Source organism: Anolis carolinensis, chromosome 5 (genome assembly GCF_035594765.1).
Source record: "Anolis carolinensis isolate JA03-04 chromosome 5, rAnoCar3.1.pri, whole genome shotgun sequence".
Classification (NCBI taxonomy): domain Eukaryota; kingdom Metazoa; phylum Chordata; class Lepidosauria; order Squamata; family Dactyloidae; genus Anolis; species Anolis carolinensis.
This window is the reverse complement of record NC_085845.1, coordinates 12,541,946-12,562,678: the sequence shown is the minus strand read 5'-3', so window position 1 is coordinate 12,562,678 and position 20,733 is coordinate 12,541,946. Positions and strand designations below refer to the sequence as shown.

The 20,733-nt window shown below is 39.6% G+C and overlaps 1 protein-coding gene and 1 long non-coding RNA gene across 7 annotated transcripts in view; one reads left to right on the top strand and one right to left on the bottom strand.

Moving 5' to 3' along the window:
* The window catches only part of ppef2 (protein phosphatase with EF-hand domain 2), a 34,954-nt gene extending 26,296 nt beyond the window's left edge, over positions 1-8,658 (bottom strand). For 4 of the 6 annotated variants that reach the window (XM_062981221.1, XM_062981217.1, XM_062981222.1 and 1 more), the window contains exons 1-3: positions 6,334-6,472; positions 3,146-3,273; positions 272-329 (exon numbers count right to left, since the gene is read on the bottom strand). In XM_062981221.1, the coding sequence (XP_062837291.1) occupies positions 272-329; positions 3,146-3,273; positions 6,334-6,430 (283 nt within the window). In that variant the 5' untranslated portion in view covers positions 6,431-6,472. Of the gene's footprint in view, positions 1-271; positions 330-3,145; positions 3,274-6,333; positions 6,517-8,423; positions 8,454-8,558 lie in introns of those variants that run through there. The other 2 variants (XM_016994138.2, XM_062981219.1) reach the window with 2 other exon arrangements.
* On the top strand, positions 6,624-9,156 carry LOC134299185 (uncharacterized). The gene is made up of 2 exons (XR_010006344.1): positions 6,624-6,750; positions 8,543-9,156. It is a non-coding gene; the product is annotated as an uncharacterized LOC134299185 (long non-coding RNA).
* The last annotated feature ends 11,577 nt before the right edge of the window (positions 9,157-20,733 follow it).

Below are 20,733 nucleotides of genomic sequence, written 5' to 3'. Positions count from 1 at the left end.
AGCTTTTTCTTTCGATTTGTCGTAAAACATGATGTTTTGGTGCTTAATTTGTAAAATCATCATGTGATTTAATGTTTAATAGGCTTTTTCTTATTCTCTCCTTATTATCCAACATTTTCACTTAGCCAACGTTCTGCTGGCCCGTTTATGTTGGATAAGTGAGACTCTACTGTAGATATATCATAATATAGCCATATGCAGAAAGCACACTGAACGAATTTACATAGGAGATTTAAGGGATGAAGGGTATGTCCCCTTTCTATAAGCTTACTGTCTGTGTTGCTCCTTGGTGTGAAGTGTGTCATGAGGTAGTCAAAGAAGCTGTTGAGCTGCAGAAAACAAGAAGAAGGATGTGGTCATTCACACAAAGGGAACATCTGCGCTTGTTTCCGCTGTCTTAGCCTTTCTCTCATCCCCTGGTCCTTTGCTTTCCACAATTTATTTTGAAGATAGGGCACCGTGTGTAAATAGCAGGTATCCAAGTGGGAATTGCAATATACCCTGTTTCCCCGAAAATAAGACATCCCCTGAAAATAAAAACTAGTAGAGGTTTTGCTGGATTGCTAAATATAAAGGTAAAGGTAAAGGTAAAGGTTTCCCCTGACATTAAGTCCAGTCGTATCCAACTCTGGGGGTTGGTGCTCATCTCCATTTCTAAGCCGAAGAGCCGGCATTGTCCATAGACACCTCCAAGGTCATGTGGCCAGCATGACTACATGGAGCGCTGTTACCTTCCCGCTAGAGCGGTACCTATTGATCTACTCATATTTGCATGTTTTCGAATTGGCAGAAGCTGGAGCTAACAGCGGACGCTCACTCCCCTCCCCGGATTTGAACCTGTGACCTTTCAGTCTGCAAGTTCAGCAGCTCAGTGCTTTAACACACTGCGCCACCAGGGGCCCCAAATATAAGGCTTCCCCCAAAAGTAAGACCTCGCAAAATTTGTGTTCGGAAGCATACCCGCCAAACAGAACACCAGAGCATGCAAAATTGGTACATGTATGTACCATAGATTGTTGTATATGGAAATATTGGTAGTAACAAGAAATTTTTGATAGGATTCACAGTTTGTTCTGGTTATGCTGATTTGTGATGACAACTGCTGGCCAGTATATAATAAATGTTCATTTTTTTGTTCAACAATAAATGCAAATTCTTCTTCATGTAAAAATAAGACATCCCCTGAAAATAAGACCTGGTGCATCTTTGGGAGCAAAAATTAATATAAGATGCTGTCTTATTTTCGGGGAAACACGGTAATGTTTTTGGGAAGAGTTTTCAATATTTCAGCTAATGAACCATGCCCACTTTCCAAGCCATCCATACTGCAGAATCCATAGCATTGAACCATGGCAATTCAAGTGGTGTCAAGCTGCATTCATTCTACAGGTGTGGGCAAACTTCGGCCCTCCAGGTGTTTTGGATCTCAACTCCAACAATGGGAGGGTTGGAGGGCCAAAGTTGGCCCATGCCTGATGCAGATACACCCCATTCGTTTTGGACTTAAGGATCCCTGATCATCGGCCAAGGCAGCTGAAAATTCTGGGAGTTGAAGTTCAATCACCTGGAGTTTGGGAATTACTGATGAAGAGTTCTAAGAACCTGAATAGCTGTGTAGAAATGTAGAATTGTACTTGGCCTCAATGAATATATTGCCCAACTGTTGATTGTGAATAGCATTTAATTCATCATGGAGCTTAATGTTTCGCAGGTGAGTGATAGGAGCGCAATGGGTTAACTGCTTATTGCAGGAAATCTGCTGACCGAAGGTTGGCAGTTCGAAGCTGTGAGTCAGGGTGAGCTCCCAACTGTTAGCCCTAGCTTCTGCCAACCTAGCAGTTCAAATAGATCAATAGGTCCTGCCTTGGCGGGAAGGTAAAAGGCAGCCCATGCAGACATGCTGGCAAAACATTATTGGAAATGTCTACAGACAACAGGCACCTTGGCATGGAAAAATGGAACAAGAGCACCTCCCCATGGCCAGAGTTTAGCATTGCCTCCAGGCGCTGGAAATGAAAAGCGAGGGCCTTTACCTTTGTCTGTATATATATATTGTATGTCAATGTTGTTAAAAGGCATTGAATGTTTCCCTTATATGCGTACCGTAATCTGCTCTGGGTCTCTCCAGGGAGATAAAGCGGAATATAAATAAAGTGTATATTATTATTATTATTATTATTATTATTATTATTATTATTATTATTATTAGGAGGAGTAGTTTAAAAAAAAAGATTTCTTGGCATTTCTCCCAAATCCCTCAATCTTTTGCATGGGCATTCCTATACTGATCACATAAAGGTAAAGGTAAAGGTTTCCCCTGACGTTAAGTCCAGTCATGTCTGACTCTGAGAGTTGGTGCTCATCTCCATTTCTAAGCCGAAGAGCCGGCGTTGTCCGTAGACACCTCCAAGGTCATGTGGCTGGCATGACTGCATGGAGCGCCGTTACCTTCCCACCGGAGTGGTACCTATTGATCTACTCACATTTGCATGTTTTCAAACTGCTAGGTTGGCAGGAACTGGAGCTAACAGCGGGCGCTCAAGCCGCTCCCGGGATTTGAACCTGGGACCTTTTGGTCTGCAAGTTCAGCAGCTCAGCGCTTTAACACACTTCGCCACCGGGGCTCCTACTGATCATATAAGCTTTTAAATATAATTATTGGGCTGTGGCGCAGGCTGGTTAGCAGCCAGCTGCAACAAATCACTCTGACCAAGAGGTCATGAGTTTGAGGCCAGCCCGGTGCCTGTGTTTGTCCTTGTCTCTGTTCTATGTTATGGCATTGAATATTTGTCTTATATGTGTAATGTGATCTGCCCTGAATCCCCTTTGGGGTAAGAAGGGCAGAATATAAATACTGTAAATAAATAAAAAATAAATTATATATAACTGGCCTTTCAATCAAAGTGAGATCCAACAACATCCACAGCCCGCATAAGAGAATAATGACTAGATTGTGCCACTGCTGGACTTAATTTGTGATTCCACCAAAGCCACTGGACAGGTCTGGATTGTTTGTAGGCTCACTTATAACACGGTCTTCAATTTTCAACTTTGAAAATCTGAATTGTGAAAGTAAAGTTGCTGGGACAGCAAAGCGAACAATACAGTTGCTCACAACTCTCCGTTCCTCTTTTGGGAGCCATACCTTGAGATGATCCTGTTCTCCCGAATACTCGATGGATTGAAAGATGCGCCACGTACATCGTCGCCGCATTTCAAGCCGGGCCACGTAGCGTCGATACCACCTTTGGATCAAGACGGCTGATTTAAAGACTGAAGTTGAGAAAGAAAAGCTCAGAGCAGAATCTCTCATTATGGGGACATGACTTTACATCTTGCTCTTCCAAGGGTATGTCTAACACTGTGGAATCAATGCAATTTAACAACGTTTTAACTGCCATGGCTCGAGGCTATGGATTCTTAGGTTTAGTAGTTTTACAACTCTCGGGATCCCATAACACTGAGCCAAGGCAGTTAAAGCAGTGCCAAACTGCATTAATTTTACAGTGTAGCTGCAGTATGAGGATAAAAATATAAGGTCTAAGAATGGACTATTCGAACCATGCACCAGTATGCACTACCCATTTACTCAGCTACAGGATCTCCAGGCAGTTTCAGAAAGAACTTGTAATTTTGAATTATGCACATTATGCTCAAGCAACAATGTTGTACCATGGGTATGTAATTAACATTGCAGCTACCTACATAGGACTGCAATAATAATAATAATAATAATAATAATAATAAATAAATAAATAATTAATAATAATGCCTCAAGTACCACCTCTCAGCAGCAAAGAACTGGTGGGATCACAAACTTGCAAAAGTATTGGAAAATGAGCACGCAAAGATACTGTGGGGCTTCCGAATCCAGACTGACAAAGTTCTGGAACACAACACACCAGACATCACAGTTGTGGAAAAGAACAAGGTTTGGATCATTGATATCGCCATCCCAGGTGACAGTCGCATTGACGAAAAACAACAGGAAAAACTCAGCCGCTATCAGGACCTCAAGATCGAACTGCAAAGACTCTGGCAGAAACCAGTGCAGGTGGTCCCGGTGGTGATGGGCACATTGGGTGCCGTGCCAAAAGATCTCAGCCGGCATTTGGAAACAATAGACATTGACAAAATCACAATCTGCCAACTGCAAAAGGCCACTCTGCTGGGATCTGCGCGCATCATCCGAAAATACATCACACAGTCCTAGACACTTGGGAAGTGTTCGACTTGTGATTTTGTGATATGAAATCCAGCATGTCTATCTTGTTTGCTGTGTCATAATAAAATAATAAGAAGAAGAAGAACAAACCACCCCTCCCTGTGGGTTGAGATTGTGTACATCATTAAAACAACAGATTAAACACTATTAAAACATGAGCTCACAACAGTTTACACTGCGGTTTGAAGAAAGGGAAGAATAGTACCAGGGTGGCTTGGTATTTCTTGTCTTTACTATACTGTTGGTGCTGTACGCCTTCAAGTCATTTCCGCTTTATGGTGACCCTATCAAGAAGTTTATTGGGTTTAAGGGTGCATCTACACTGCAGAATGAGACCCCTTTAGTTTCCATGGCTCAAGGCTATGGAATCCTGGAACTTGTAGTCTGGTGAGGCACCAGCACCCTTTGGCAAGCCTAAAGACTTTTAAAACAATTTTTAAAAGGCCATGGCACTGAGCCATGACGGTTAATGTAGTATCAAACTGCATTCATTCTACAGTGTAGATGTATTCTAAGGCTTTCCCAAGGTCACACAGTAGGTTTTCACAACCGAGTGGAGATTCAAACCCTGTTCTCTAGATCTGTAACTCAACACTCAAACCATTATGTCATGTTGACTTACTATTGGTTTTTGTTGCTTTGTTCCTTCAAGTCATTTCCAACTTATGGTGACTTTAAGGCAGTGGTTCTCAACCAGATGTTATGGCCTTTGGTAAACTGGCTAGAATTACTAGGAGTTGTAGGCCAAAACACCTGGGGACAACAGGTTGAGAACCACTGCCCTAAGGGATTTTCTGGGGTTGAGAATGTGTGATTTGCACAAGGTCTCCCAATGGATTTCTATGGCTGAGCAAAGAATTGAACCCTGGTCTCATAGAATCATTGGATAAAAAGAGTTGGAAGAGAGCACATGGGCCATCTAGTCCAACCGCCTGCCATGCAGGAAAAGCACAATCAAAGTACCCCTAATAGATGGCCATCCAGCCTCTGTTTAAATATTTCCAAGGAAGGAGCTTCCACCACACTCCAAGGCAGAGAGTTCCACTGCTGAATAGTTCTTACAGTCTTCCTAATTTTCAGGTGGAATCTCCTTTCCTGTCATTTGAACCCATGACTCCATTGGGTCCTAGTTTCCAGGGCAGCAGAAAGGAGGCCTGCTCCCGCTTCCTTATGGCATCCTTTCACATACAGTAGAGTCTCACTTATCCAACTCACATCCAACATTCTGGATTATCCAATGCATTTTTGTAGTCAATGTTTTCAATACATCGTGATATTTTGGTGCTAAATTCGTAAATACAGTAATTACTACATAGAATTACTGCGTACTGAACTACTTTTTCTGTCAAATTTGTTCTATAACATGATGTTTTGGTGCTTAATTTGTAAAATCATAACCTAATTTGATGTTTAATAGGCTTTTCCTTAATCCCTCCTTATTATCCAAGATATTCGCTTATCCAAGCTTCTGCTGGCCTGTTTAGCTTGGATAAGTGAGATTCTACTGTATTTATACATGGCTTTCATATCTCTCCTCAACCTTCTCTTCTGCAGGTTAAACAGACCCAGTTTTTAAAGATGCTTCTCATAGGGATTCATGGTCTCCAAACCTTTGATCATTTTATTGGCCCTTTTCCTCTGGACACCTTCCAGCTTAGAGTCAATATCTCTTCAAGCTGTGGTGTCCAGAAGTGGACACATTATTCCAGGTCAATAATAAGCAGATTAGAGAGGCACCATGACTTTCCTTAATCTGGACACTATATTCCTTTTGATGCAACCAAAAATCCCATTGGCATTTTTAGCTGCTGCATCACATTGTTGGCTCATGTTCAACTTGTTGTCCACAAAGATCTCTAGAGTCATCATCCAATGCTCAAAGTACTACACTAGATTGGCTCCATGAAATCCAAGCCCTCAAGATTTTCCTCCCGAATAACTGGCTCCAAGCCCTCTACAAACTCAAGATTTTCCTCCCAAATAACTGGCTTTTAAAGCAAGTCTTTGTGGACCACTAACTTGATCACCTCCTCAATTAAGTGCATTTGACGTGGAATATAGACAAGTTTCCTTTCTGGTAGCTCTATGCAGAATTCCCTACCACTCACCTAGGTAAACATTGAACTTAGAATCTCTGACTGGTTTTTTCTCGGTAGGAAATCTTTTTTCTCCACTCACATCCTTGCCGCCTCCTTTCTTTTCCATATTCCTCCACTGTATGGGTCTATTCTAGCTGCATTTCGGAGCTTTCTAGGAACGTAGCAACCCAATATAGGCTCAACCTCCCCATTGTCTTAAGCACGCACAATCTCGATTGGCCAGAACCTTCGGATGGAGCAAAGTTCTGTTCCAAAGTCTTTGTCTCATCACAGTGACGCAGGGAATCCTAGGAAATGGAGTTGAATGAGGATCTGCCTGTCATCATGACTTCCAAGCCTATTGTACAACTATAGTATATAGTCCTTTCATACGAACTATATAGTATACAGTTCTTTTAGTCCTGAAGAAAGTCTAAGAACATGCAAGTGAGTTAATAGACAGGAAACTCAGCATATAAGTGCAACATGGTGATAGGCTGAGCATTCTTTATCTGGAATAATAAAATCTGGAGTATTCCAAAATGCAATTTTGTCCACATGGATGACTGGTAGAGACCCCCCATCTATACTGTGATATACTGTATATACTCGAGTATAAGCCTAATTTTCAGCCCTTTTTTTAAGACTGAAAAAGCCTCCCTCGGCTTATACTCGGGTGAGGGTCCTGGTTGGCTTATATTTGGGTCAGCTTATACTCAAGAATATATGGTACATTTATTATTTTTCTCTATTATTATTGGTATTATTACATTTATTATGTTTCTCTATTATTGTTGGTATTATTACATTTATTATTTTTCTCTGTTATTGTTGCTACTATTACATTTATTTTACTCTATTTTTATTATTATTATTAATTCATTTATTATTTCACTCTGATCTTATTATTATTATTATTATTATTATTATTATTGCATTTATTATTTTACTCTGCTTATTATTACAGTAGAGTCTCACTTATCCAAGCTAAACCGGGCGGCAGAAGCTTGGATAAGCGAATATCTTGGATAATAAGGAGGGATTAAGGAAAAGCCTATTAAACATCAAATTAGGTTATGATTTTACAAATTAAGCACCAAAACATCATGTTATACAACAAATTTGACAGAAAAAGTAGTTCAATACAATATAATGTTATATTATTATTGGTATTATTATATTTATTATTTTTCTCTATTATTATTGGTATTATTATATTTATTATTTTTCTCTATTATTGTTGCTACTATTACATTTATTTTACTCTATTTTTATTATTATTAATAATACATTTATTATTTCACTCTGATCTTATTATTATTATTACATTTATTATTCTACTCTATTTATTATTACATGTATTATTTTCCTGTATTTATTATTATTATTACATGTATTATTTTACTCTATTATTATTAAAAAGGATACGTAAGCACATTTACATTGAAGAATCTGAGAATAATGATTTAATCAGAATTAGACAGTCTTATCTTAAATTTGAGCTTTATGTAAATACAGTAGAGTCTCACTTATCCAACATAAACGGGCCGGCAGAATGTTGGATAAGCGAATATGTTGAATAATAAGGAGGGATTAAGGAAAAGCCTATTAAACATCAAATTAGGTTATGATTTTACAAGTTAAGCAGCAAAATATCATGTTATACAACAAATTTGACAGAAAAAGTAGTTCAATATGCAGTAATTACTGTATTTACAAATTTAGCACCAAATATCATGATGTATTGAAAACATTGACTACAAAAATGCGTTGGATAATCCAGAACATTGGATAAGCGAGTGTTGGATAAGTGAGACTCTACTGTATTCAAAAACATTTAACCTGCTGATGCCTCAATTAATGTAATTTTATTGGTATCTATTTTTATTTCTGAAATTTCCCACCCTCAGCTTATACTTGAGTCGATGATTTCCCAGTATTTTGTGGTAAAATTAGGTGCCTCGGCTTATATTTGGGTCGGCTTATACTCAAGTATATACGATAATTCAGTTTCTGAATCCAGATTATCTGCTGTGAACTGGATTATATGGCAGTGAAGATTAATATATACTGCCATTGGGATATCAGCAGACAAAATAATGTATATCATGATAACTTACCAGGATTACTTGCATCTGGCAATTCCTGATCTAGAAAGAAAGAAAACAATATAACTTACCCTGATTTCTGCAAAAATAATAATAACAAAGAAAACTGGAAGATTTTTTTTCACATTTAGGAAAGAAAAAGCATACTTTTATCTGATTTGCATATGAAATTCCTGTGTGAAGAAATACCACTTCCCATAGTCTTCAAGCAAGACACCTAGGAGATCGAAAAGGACCACAAAACCTCGGTGTATATTACGCTACAAGCCAGACGTCATTTTGTCAGTGGACGAGCACCCTCTTCCAGCGCAGAAATTATGTTGCCTTCCATCTGTCAAGGGAAAATGTTGGAATATTTAGAAACAACAACCCAAGAAAGAACTCCATATTCTTTGATACTTCCCAGATGAAAACTGGGAGACATATAGCTGAGCAACAGTAACAAGAGGGCAAAAGTTAATAAAAAGAAGAATACAGTGTTCCCTCACTACTTCGCGGTTCACTTTTCGCGGATTCTCTGTTTTGCGGTTTTTCAATAAACTCTAAAAGACTATTATAAATCATGAAAAATTACAATTTAAAGCTCAAGGAAGGGAGGAAGGGGAAGCCGAAGGGAGAGAAAAGGAGCCCAAGTGGCAACGGGAGGAGAAGGAGGCGATTTATCAACACACGATTGGTTGATAAAGACTTAAAATAGTGTATAACTACTAAAATAATGTATAAATATTAAAATTAATATAGCGTCCCTACTTTGTGGATTTTCACTTATTGCGGGTGTGAGGGAATACTGTATACAAAATGATTAGTTTAAGCATTGACAATTAGGAATTTATGTACTCAATTTAGTAAAAGGTAAAGGTTTCCCCTGATGTTAAGTCTAATCATGTCTGACTCTGGGGGTTGGTGCTCATCTCCATTTCTAAGCCGAAGAGCCGGCGTTGTCCGAAGACACCTCCAAGGGAGCGGTACCTATTGATCTACTCACATTTGCATGTTTTCAAACTGCTAGATTGGTAGGAGCTGGAGCTAACAGCGGGCGCTCATTCCGCTCCCCGGATTCGAACCTGGCAACCTTTTGGTCTGCAAGTTCAGCTGCTCAGCGCTTTAACAAAATGCGCTAAGACACTTATGTTGAGCCTACTGCCCTCCTCTCTCTTTTCTGAGTTAACCGAGTACAAAATACTTTTGTAATTTGAACTCTGGGTGCATCTACACTATACAGTTAATGCAGTTTGACCGCACTTTAACTTGAAAGACTCAATGCAATGAAATCCCGGGAGTTGTCATTTGGAAAGGTAGCACCACTTTTCGGCAGAGAAAGCTAAAGACCTTGCAAATCTTCAACTCCCAATGAGCTGTGAGCCATAGTGACAAACTGCATCATTTAATATTGTAGATGCATCCAAATCTGGAGGGCTGCATTTTGCATGTTCTATAGTTTACGTGAAAACTGCAACAGGATTAGACTTAAGCACGCCGTTATTACGAATAATGGTCAGTTATTCCTATATCTGCGTCAGCAAATCTGTACACATTGATGTCACAGAGCCGAGACAGGGCTTAGAAAGGAGCATTAACTCCTGGATGGTAATTATAGCCCCACAAACTACTACCACTGGAACTCAGATAAGCCAAGAATAACAAGGAGGCGTGATAATCAGCTTTGTTAAAGACACACTGCTTTTTCTCACCTTGCAACATTACTGGGGAGAAGGGTACCTCCCACTTTACTCACCTGGATAAGGTTCACTCTTGCGCCACTTGGAACAGCATTAAATGGATATGATGGCATAGTTCAGGTGTGATGGAGCTCAGAAGGTATGGCCCGTCATCCCACCTGGATGGACAAAGCAAATATACTGTAATAGATACTGGGCGTTCTGGAGGGAAAAAAACACCTGGTTGTTAAATTTTGCATCAATATTGCAGTTGCATCAAAGCCTGAGTCTCCATTTAAGGATGAACCTGGCAAAACAGCAAACTGACACAGAAATGCAACATTTGGAAAAATTACTTTTTAAAATCAAATTTCCCAGCTCAAAACACCTGGAGGGCCGAAGTTTGCCCATACCTGATCTACACTTTAGAATTAATGCAGTTTAATACCACTTGAACTGCCATCTCCCAATGTTATAGAATCATGAGAGTTGTACAGGCTCTTTAGCCTTCTCTGACAAAAGTTACAATAGCATTGAACATGAGAAGTTCTCTCAATTGGTTTTGTTTAGACCTGTTCTATTATTATTGACACAACAACATTGTATGACACAGCAAACGAGATCTATATGCTGGATTTCATATCACAAAATCACAAATCGAATACTTCTCAAGTGTTTAGGACTGCGTGATGTATTTTCGGATGATGTGCGCAGATCCCAGTAGGGTGGCCTTTTGCAGTTGGCAGATCGTAATTTTGTCAATGTCTATTGTTTCCAAATGCCGGCTGAGGTCTTTTGACACGGCACCCAGTGTGCCCATCACCACTGGGACCACTTGCACTGGTTTCTGCCAGAGCCTTTGCTGTTCAATCTTGAGGTCCTGATAACAGCTGAGTTTTTCCTGTTGTTTTTTGTCAATCTGACTGTCACCTGGTATGGTGATATCAAAAATCCAAACTTTTTTATTTTCCTCAACCATGAGGTCTGGTGTGTTGTGGCGGTTGACATGGGAAGTTCTCTCAATTGGTTTTGTTTATATCTGTTCTATTATTATTATTATTTTATTGTATGACACAGCAAACAAGATAGACATGCTGGATTTCATATCACAAAATCACAAGTCGAACATTTCCCAAGTGTCTAGGACTGTGTGATGTATTTTCGGATGATGCGTGCAGATCCCAGCAGGGTGGCCTTTTGCAGTTGGCAGATCGTAATTTTGTCAATGTCTATTGTTTCCAAATGCCGGCTGAGATCTTTTGGCACGGCACCCAGTGTGCCCATCACCACCGGGACCACCTGCACTGGTTTCTGCCAGAGTCTTTGAAGTTCAATCTTGAGGTCCTGATAGCGGCCGAGTTTTTCCTGTTGTTTTTCATCAATGCGACTGTCACCTGGGATGGCAACATCAATTATCCAAACCTTGTTCTTTTCCACAACTCTGATGTCTGGTGTGTTGTGTTCCAGAACTTTGTCAGTCTGGATTCGGAAGTCCCACAGTATCTTTGCGTGTTCATTTTCCACGACCTTTGCTGGTTTGTGATCCCACCAGTTCTTTACTGCTGGCAGGTGGTACTTTAGGCATAAGTTCCAATGGATCATTTGGGCCACACAGTTGTGCCTCTGTTTTATTATTATTATTATCATCATTATCATCATCATCATCATCATCATCATCATCATCATCATTGCCCTTCTTTTCTTCCAGGACTAGAATCCAAAGCGGCTCACAATCTAACAAACACTACAATTTAAAAAACCTACAAAATAAAATATTAAAATAGAATTAAATATAACAATTCTTAAAACAAGTAAAACCTTGAACCCAAGCAACAACATGCAGGGGTGCTATTATATTTTGCATCTGACTGCCCTGTGGAAATTTGGTTATTGTCGTGGAGCTATTGCAATAATTAGTCCAGCAGATAAACATAAACAATTTATAAATAAAACAAGCTTACTTTGTCTCCGATGTCCACTTTAGAAAGGAGAGGACTGGGCTTTGAAGCTTCAACCGGAAAAAGTCCAATTTTTCTAATGTGCATTTGTGTAATATTCATTTGTAATCCAAATGGATCTATTCAGGATGGCTTGTGAAGTTTCACATGCAAGAGAAGCTTAAATAAAAAAGCATTTCGTTCCATCTGGAAACGGGTGCTTAGAGGACGTTCTTCCTTTGCCCTTCCTTCAGAAGAAGAAGAAAAACCTTCAAGTGCATTTGATTTACTCTCTACAGGCTGATGTGAGCCCTCCCACGTGATAAGAAAAGCAAGAGGCCTGAACTGGATTAGGATTACTTGGCAAGAAGATTATGTAGGAAGAATAGAGTCCTTTGGCTTTTCTCATTTGGGGAACTGATCAGGCACACCTGTGAAAGGGAGACATGCCTTCCAAACCTCCTCCCTTAATTTTCAAGGATGGAGGGAGGTTTTTTAAAAATGTCTTTTTAACTAAGGGAATGCGTTGAAAGAAGATTTGCTAATTGTGTGGTCGACAGTGATGCAACTAAGTTCTGAGAAAGAGGATAGATTTTAAGAAAGCCAATGAAAAAGTGACTGTGGTCAATTCGGTGTCTTTATTCTTTTTAATCACCTTCCATTTGCTAAAAATAATTTAAAAGCAAAAACACATTTTATCTCACCTAAAAACACAAGGCTGATGTTTATTCTTTATTTGATTTTTCAGAACTTTAAAAACTTTAAACACTCAGCTGAGTTGGAATAGGCACCTGAAACACAAATCTTCTTTTGGGGTGATGCCAGGTGTCATTGCCTTTTTGTAGATGAGCATGTCACAATTCAGGGATGGTTTGGGATGGATTGCATGCTTTTTGATTTTGGTGGAAGGAGTGTTATGAATAACTTTTCAATAACTTCAAAGCATAGGTTTTTTTCATTGCAATTTTCCAGTATGAGAAAGGGTATCAGAACTTTTGCACAAAGAACGACATTGGAGATACAGATTCTATGTAACTACATTGAATCCACAAACAACCTACAGTTACATTGGCTAACAAACAAACAAAGGGGAATTACATTGTTACTCAGCGTTCACATTGCACATATACATTCATCCATCCCTATTCATCCAAATATTATCATATCCTTTCTCCCTCCTTGGAGAAACACCTGCTTTCCCGGCAGCCTGCCAACACACATTTCCAAAACTTCCAAAACACCAAAATGCATCCTCTCCCTAACAACAATGCCGATCAGACCTCTGTTTTCCCTACAGCAGAAACTGGCTCCCTGCAAACATATCATGACTCCAAAATCGCACTCCTTTCACTTGAGAAAAGGAGGCAAGTGACCAGACTGTGTTCGGTTGCAGATCTGTCACTCCCAAAGGTACACCATCTCTCTCCTTCCCAAGGAGAAGAGTTTGGTGGGTGGGTGAGACTCCTCAGGTCTGCCACAATTTTGCAATATTAGAAGGTCTCTTATATAGCAATATTTCTTGCTGATGTTATTCCAAAGTTATAAATGAATGATAGATGTTTTTCCAGCCTGAAACATCCTGGCTTCATCTCAGTTCTGGGCAGATGTTGACTCTCCTTAATTGGTGTTGGTAAATGTAAGGAGCCTTGTGTTGACTTCTTAAAGTAAGGAACCTTGTAAACATTTCCTTAACCTAAAGAGCCATTGTCTCTGATAATGTAAACATGTTGTTTTTCACCAAAAGTTCAACAGTTAATAATTTGTCACTGTTCTCATCAGCAACTTTTGATTACATTCCATATATTCTTCATCTCCTTCTTGTAGTTTTCCAGGTTTTATCTTAGGATGACATTTCTGGACGATATAGACCCCAACCATACATCGTTCATACAATTCCATTCAAAGCATACATCATATTTCATGACAGGAACATCCACACATACAATTGTTTATCCTTTATGTGTTGCAGCATCATGGGCCAGGTAGATGTCCATGCCACCTGGTGCTAGGGATGTGTGATTTGTGATGGTCCATATAATAGAATTAGTGATTTAGGTGATATTCCGATGTATTTATTATATTTTAACTTAAATACATGTAGTACTATTTTACTGAGGATTTTTTTTTTGCATTTGCATCATTTTAAACTGTGACCAGATTGTGCAGTTGTTAGGGGCCTTGAATTCCCATGGGGAGAAAGGCGAGGTGTATATATACATATAGTAGAGTCTCACTTATCCAAGCTAAACAGGCCGGCAGAACCTTGGATAAGCGAATATCTTGGATAATAAGGAGGGATTGAGGAAAAGCCTATTAAACATCAAATTAGGTTATGATTTTACAAATTAAGCACCAAAACATCATGTTATACAACAAATTTGACAGAAAAGGTAGTTCAATACGCAGTAATGTTATGTTGTAATTACTGTATTTACGAATTTAGCACCAAAATATCACGATATATTGAAAACATTAACTACAAAAATGCCTTGGATAATCCAGAACCTTGGATAAGCGAGTCTTGGATAAGTGAGACTCTACTGCACTAAAAAATGATATAAGAATAAATAATAATTTTTGTGCACAAAATCATTACAAATATTACATAAAATGACGTTCAGGCTATATAAGGTATTCGTGGAACATCAATTAATTTTGTGTTTAGATTTGGGTCCAATCTCCAAGATAGCTCGTTATGTGCACAACATGCAAATATAGGTATTCCAAAATTCAAAAAAGATTCAAAATCGAAAATATATCTGGTTCCAAGCATTTTTGGATATGGGATACACAAACTGGAATAAATAGTGTTCCACCCACAAAGTTGCTTTTACAGAACCTGTTGCATCCAACGGCACAAATGACCCCTTGTTTCCGACGGCTCTATTTTTCCGTGTCAAGCACGCAGTTACAAAGCTGTTTAAACGCCCCTGGGTATGTAAACTGGGTCAATGCAAAGCTTACTTAACCTCAATGAGAACGGTGTGTGTAAGTAAGCAAGCTGCGACACTTCAGGTGAAATCCTATTATTTCACTTCAGGTGAAATCTTATTAAAGCCCATAGCAACACACTTCTTGTTGACTCCAAAATACAGTTTTACCTTTAGCAAAACAAGACATGATGCAGGCAGGATGGACGTGGGAGCAAGAAATAGACTCAGGTTTTATAATCTTTGGCTATGGTTAAGGAATAGGGTTGTTGTATGTTTTCCGGGTTGTATTCTCCCCTGACGTTTCGCTCACATCTATGGCAGGCATCCTCAGAGCTTGTGAGGTTAAGGAATAGCTTTGTGCCAAAAAGGAAATGAAAACAATATTCCTCTATATTCATTAAATTATATCAGAAGTGAATTGAGAATACAGTTATAATGTATAAAAAAACAACAAAGTTTAAAACTTGGCATTTTACTTTAACCAGAATCTGAGCACTTGGAGTGCCTCTGGTGTCGCTGTGAGAAGGTCCTCCCTTGTGCATGTGGCAGGGCTCAGATTGCATTGTAGTAAGTGGTCTGTGGTTTGCTCTTCTCGACACTCGCAAGTTGTGGACTCCACCTTGTAGTCCCATTTTTTAAGGTTAGCTCTGCATCTCGTGGTGCCAGAGCGCAGTTTGTTCAGTGCCTTCCAAGTCGCCCAGTCTTCTGTGTGCCCAGGAGGGAGTCTCCCATCTGGCGTCAGCCACTGATTGAGGTTCTGGGTTTTAGCCTGCCACTTTTGGACTCTTGTTTGCTGAAGTGTTCCTGCCAATATCTCTGTAGATCTTAGAAAACTATTTCTCGATTTATGACGTTGGCATGCTGGTTGATATCTGAACAAAGGATGGGCCGGAGATGTCACTGACTTGGTCCTTTCATTACAGGCTGCTACTTCCTGACAGATGTCAGGTGGTACAATGCTGGCTAAACAATATAATTTCTTCAGCAGTGTAGGGCATAGACATCCTGTGATAATGCATCATGTCTCATTAAGAGCCATATCTACTGTTTTAACATGGTGAGATACATTCCACACTGGGCATGCATATTGGATGGCACACGAGGTCTCTTCCAACTCTATTACTCATTTCTTCCTGCAATTCGAGGTGGGGTACAACAGGGTTAAAACAGAGCGATAAAACACAATACGTTGTCGAAGGCTTTCATGGCCGGGATCACAGGGTTGTTGTATGTCTTTCGGGCTGTGTGGCCATGTTCCAGAAGTATTCTCTCCTGACGTTTCGCCCACATCTATGGCAGGCATCCTCAGAGGTTGTGAGGTATGGATAAACTAAGTAAGGAAAGGAAAGAATATATATCTGTGTAGAGTCCAGGGTGTGGCAAGAGTCCTTTGTCACTGGGAAGCCAGCATTAATGTTCCAGTTAATCACCCTAATTAGCATTGGAAAGGGTTTGTCTCTTGCCTGGGGGCATCCTTTGTTCAGCCATTAGCTGCCCTCTGCCCTCAGAGTGTTGGTTCCCATCTACTGTTTTGATTTTAGAGTTTTGTAATACTGGTAGCCAGATTTTGTTCATTTTCATGGTTTCTTCCTTTCTGTTATTTGAGAACACAGAAATCCTGGACCATTCCAACAACTATCATGTCAGACTACACAGAGAAGCCATTGAAATCCACAAGCATGTGGACAACTTCAACAGAAAGGAGGAAACCATGAAAATGAACAAAATCTGGCTACCAGTATTAAAAAAACTCTAAAATCAAAACAGTAGATGGGAACCTACACAGATATATATTCTTTCCTTTCCTTGCTTAGTTTAGCCATACCTCACAACCTCTGAGGATGCCTGCCATAGATGTGGGTGAAACGTCAGGAGAGAATACTTCTGGAACATGGCCACACAGCCCGAAAGACATACAAAAACACAATACTCTAAAAAATACATATAACCAACTACACACAAAACCACACTGATAAAATGTAGAATTAATTTACAACTTAATATTGACTGGGTAGACCTGCAAGAAGATAAATAAACCTTGTTTGGAACATCTGGATTAGAGACTGCAGTCATATATTTCGAACAATGGAACCAAATCTCGACCATCAAGAAAAATTAAGTGATGTCATAATTTTTCATAGGAAGCAGGAATTCTGCAATGCAATTTTAAAGGAAAATCCAACATCCTGCTATAGAAATAGTCATGTTTGAAGGAAAGTTAACTACTACTACATAAGCTATCTCCTTTTGGTCTATTCCCTTTAAATGACATTTTGGTATATAGTCACATTTCTACTTTTTTATAGAGCTGGGCATGATTTTGTCACAGAGTGAAAATACTGACCATATGGAATCATAGAATCATAGAGACCTTGTGGGCCATCCTGTCCAACTCCATTCTGCTAAGCAGAAAAATCACATTCAAAGGACCTCCAACAAATGGCCATCCAGCATCTGCTTAAAAGCGTCCAAAGAAGGAGCCTCCACCATACTCTGGGGCAGAGAGTTCCACTGTTGAACAGTTCTCACAGTGAGAAAGTTCTTCCTAATTTTCAGGTGGAATCTCCTTTCCTGTAGTTTGAAGGTCCTAGTCTCCAGGGCAGCAGAAAACAAGCTTGCTCCCTCCTCCCTATGACTTCCCTTCACATATTTATACATGTCCCTAATCATGTCTCTTCTCAGCCTTCTCTTCTGCAGGCTAAACATGCCCAGCTCTTTAAGCCGCTCCTCATAGGGCTTGTTCTCCAGACCCTTGATCATTTCAGCCGCCCTTCTCTGTACACCTTCCAACTTGTCCGCATCTCCCTTAAATTGTGGTGCCAAGAACTGGACACAGAAGACAAGAAGAGAAAACAGCAATAAGGTCTTAATAGGTCACTTTATTTTTCAGGTTTCCTATGACATATATAGAATAAAACATTTTAATTTCAAGTACAAGGAATAGAAAGTCGATCATTATTGAAATCCCGCCTGCAGGCTACAAATTCAAGCAATGAAATCATTATTTTTCAATCACAGTGACCAAAAGCAAGCCTCTAGAGCAGGCATGGGCAAACTTGGGCCCTCCAGGTGTTTTGGACTCCAACTCCCACAATTCCTAACAGCCTACCGGCTGTTAGGAATTGTGGGAGTTGAAGTCCAAAACACTTGGAGGGCCCAAGTTTGCCCATGCCTGCTCTAGCAGGAATATTTTTATTTGTCTTATATTTTAGACAACAAACAGTGCATTTATTAAGGGCTCTGTACAGTTATGGCATTTAGGGAAAGGCAATCCAATTGCATCCTCAGTTATTCCCCCTCCTTACCCTGAAAGGGAAGGGATGTGCAAAATAAACGCTTTGCATTGATAACGTTTTTAATTCCTATGTATTTTAATATGAGAGTTTGTCTAACTGTGCTATCAAAGTTTCGCATCTTTTAAAATAATTGTGCGGTGAGCTGCTATTGATCTCAGTTTTGGGACAAAGACAAGGCATACATCGGATCAATAGATATAGAGCTTGTTCCAATCAGATCCTCACTCGTTCAGCTTCATCCCATATCTCTCCAACATTGGCTGCATCCTACACTGTAGAATTAATGTACAGTAGAGTCTCACTTATCCAACACTCGCTTATCCAACGTTCTGGATTATCCAACACATCGTAGTCAATGTTTTCAATACATCGTGATATTTTGGTGCTAAATTCGTAAATACAGTAATTACTCCATAGCATTACTGCGTATTGAACTACTTTTTCTGTCAAATTTGTTTTATAACATGATGTTTTGGTGCTTAATTTGTAAAATCATAACCTAATTTGATGTTTAATAGGCTTTTCCTTAATCCCTCCTTATTATCCAATATATTCGCTTATCCTACATTCTGCTGGCCTGTTTATGTTGGATAAGTGAGACTCTACTGTAGTTTGAAACTACTTTAAACTGCCATGGCTCAGTGCTACAAAATCCTAGGAATTGTAGTTTGGTGCAGAGAAAGCTTGGGACGTTGGAAAACTACAACTCCCATTGTTCCATCACATTGTAAAACTACGACTCGCACTGTTCCATCATGCCATTAAAGTGGTGTCAAGGGAAATCCCTGTTAACTTTCATTCAGTACCACGAAAGACTAAATCTTGCCCCCTTTGTGAAATTTCATAAGGCACTTTCACATTGTCAGGGAGTCCTGACTTGCTTAAGGAAAAATAAGGTAGTGAGTATCATGTGAAATATCCGTATATATCCAAGCCTGGAGCTATTCCACACACTGCTGAGCTGTTCCCTTGAAGAGTTTCCTTCCTTTTCTGGAAATGAAACAGAAAAAGAGAAGTGTTGAGAAGACGGTTGATTAAATGTGATGCATTTCTTTTTGCATAAGCTACAGCTGGTATCTGATCAAGTGGAATACAATTTACAAAAGGTTTTACTATAATAAAGTTTGTTACTTTCAAAGTAGTCTTCCCTTCCCTTTGAAAGTAACAAACTTTATTATAGTAAAAGGCTTTTGTAAATTGTATTCCACTTTATCAGATACCTGCAAGAATATAGACCATGGAGGAGTTACACATACACCGAAAGGATAGCCACCACCATAGAATATTATTTTATTGATTACTTCTTTCCAGTGTGTTTTAATGGTGCTTGCAACAAATACTATGGTACTAGGGCCGGGCTGTGGCACAGCTGGCTAGTAACCAGCTGCTATAAATCACTACTGACCGAGAGGTCATGCGTTCGAAGCCTCCGACCATAAAAAAAAAAAAAATAGCCCCAGCTTGCTGTTGACCTAGCAGCCCCGAAAGACAGTTGCATCTGTCAAGTAGGGAAAATTTAGGGACGCTTTATGCGGGAGGCTAATTTAACTAATCTACAACACCATAAAAACTGCTCACGAGGAAAAGAAGAGGAAGAACAGCCACCAATGGATGATGAAGCAACAGCTCCCCCTGTAGCCGGAATCGTGAAGCTGGAAAGATGTTAAAAAAAATGCTTCTGTGTCTGTCTAAAACTGAATGTTGTTTGTCTGTTGGCATTGAATGTTTGCCATATATGTGTTCATTGTAATCCGCCCTGAGTCCCCTTCGGGGTGAGAAGGGCGGAATATAAATACTGTAAATAAATAAAATAAATAAATACTACTACTGTGTTGTTGAAAGCTTTCATGGCCAAAACCACTGGATTGCTGTGCATTTTCCCGGCTGTATGGCCATGTTCCAGAAGCATTCTTTCCTGACATTTCGCCCACATCTATGGCAGGCATCCTCAGAGGTTGTGAGGTCTGTTGGAAACTAGGCAAGTGGGGTTTATATATCTGTGGAATAATGTCCAGGGTGGGAGAAAGAACTCTTATCTGTTGGAGGCAAGTGTGAATGTTGCCACTGATTAGCATTGAATGGCCTTGCAGTTTCAAAGCCTGGCTGCCTGGGGGAATCATTTGTTGGGATGTGTTAGCTGCCCCTGATTGTTTCCTGTCTAAAACTCTAAAATCAGGACAGTAAATAAAGAACAACATTCAGAAAACAGGGGAAATCCAGACAGGAAACAATCAGGGCCAGCTAATACCGCCCAACAAAAGATTCCCTCAGGCAGGAAGCAGCAAAGTTTTATTTATTTATTTATTTATTTACATCCCGAAGGGACTCAGGGCGACTCACAATCTGGCAAAATTCAATGCTGTATACAGTACAAAAAATAAAACATAGGCAATTAAAACAATCAATTTAGCATAATACAATCAATAATACAATAAATACATTTAAGTTTTGAAGCTGAAAGGCCATTAAATGTTAATCTAGGTGGCCAAGTGCAACAT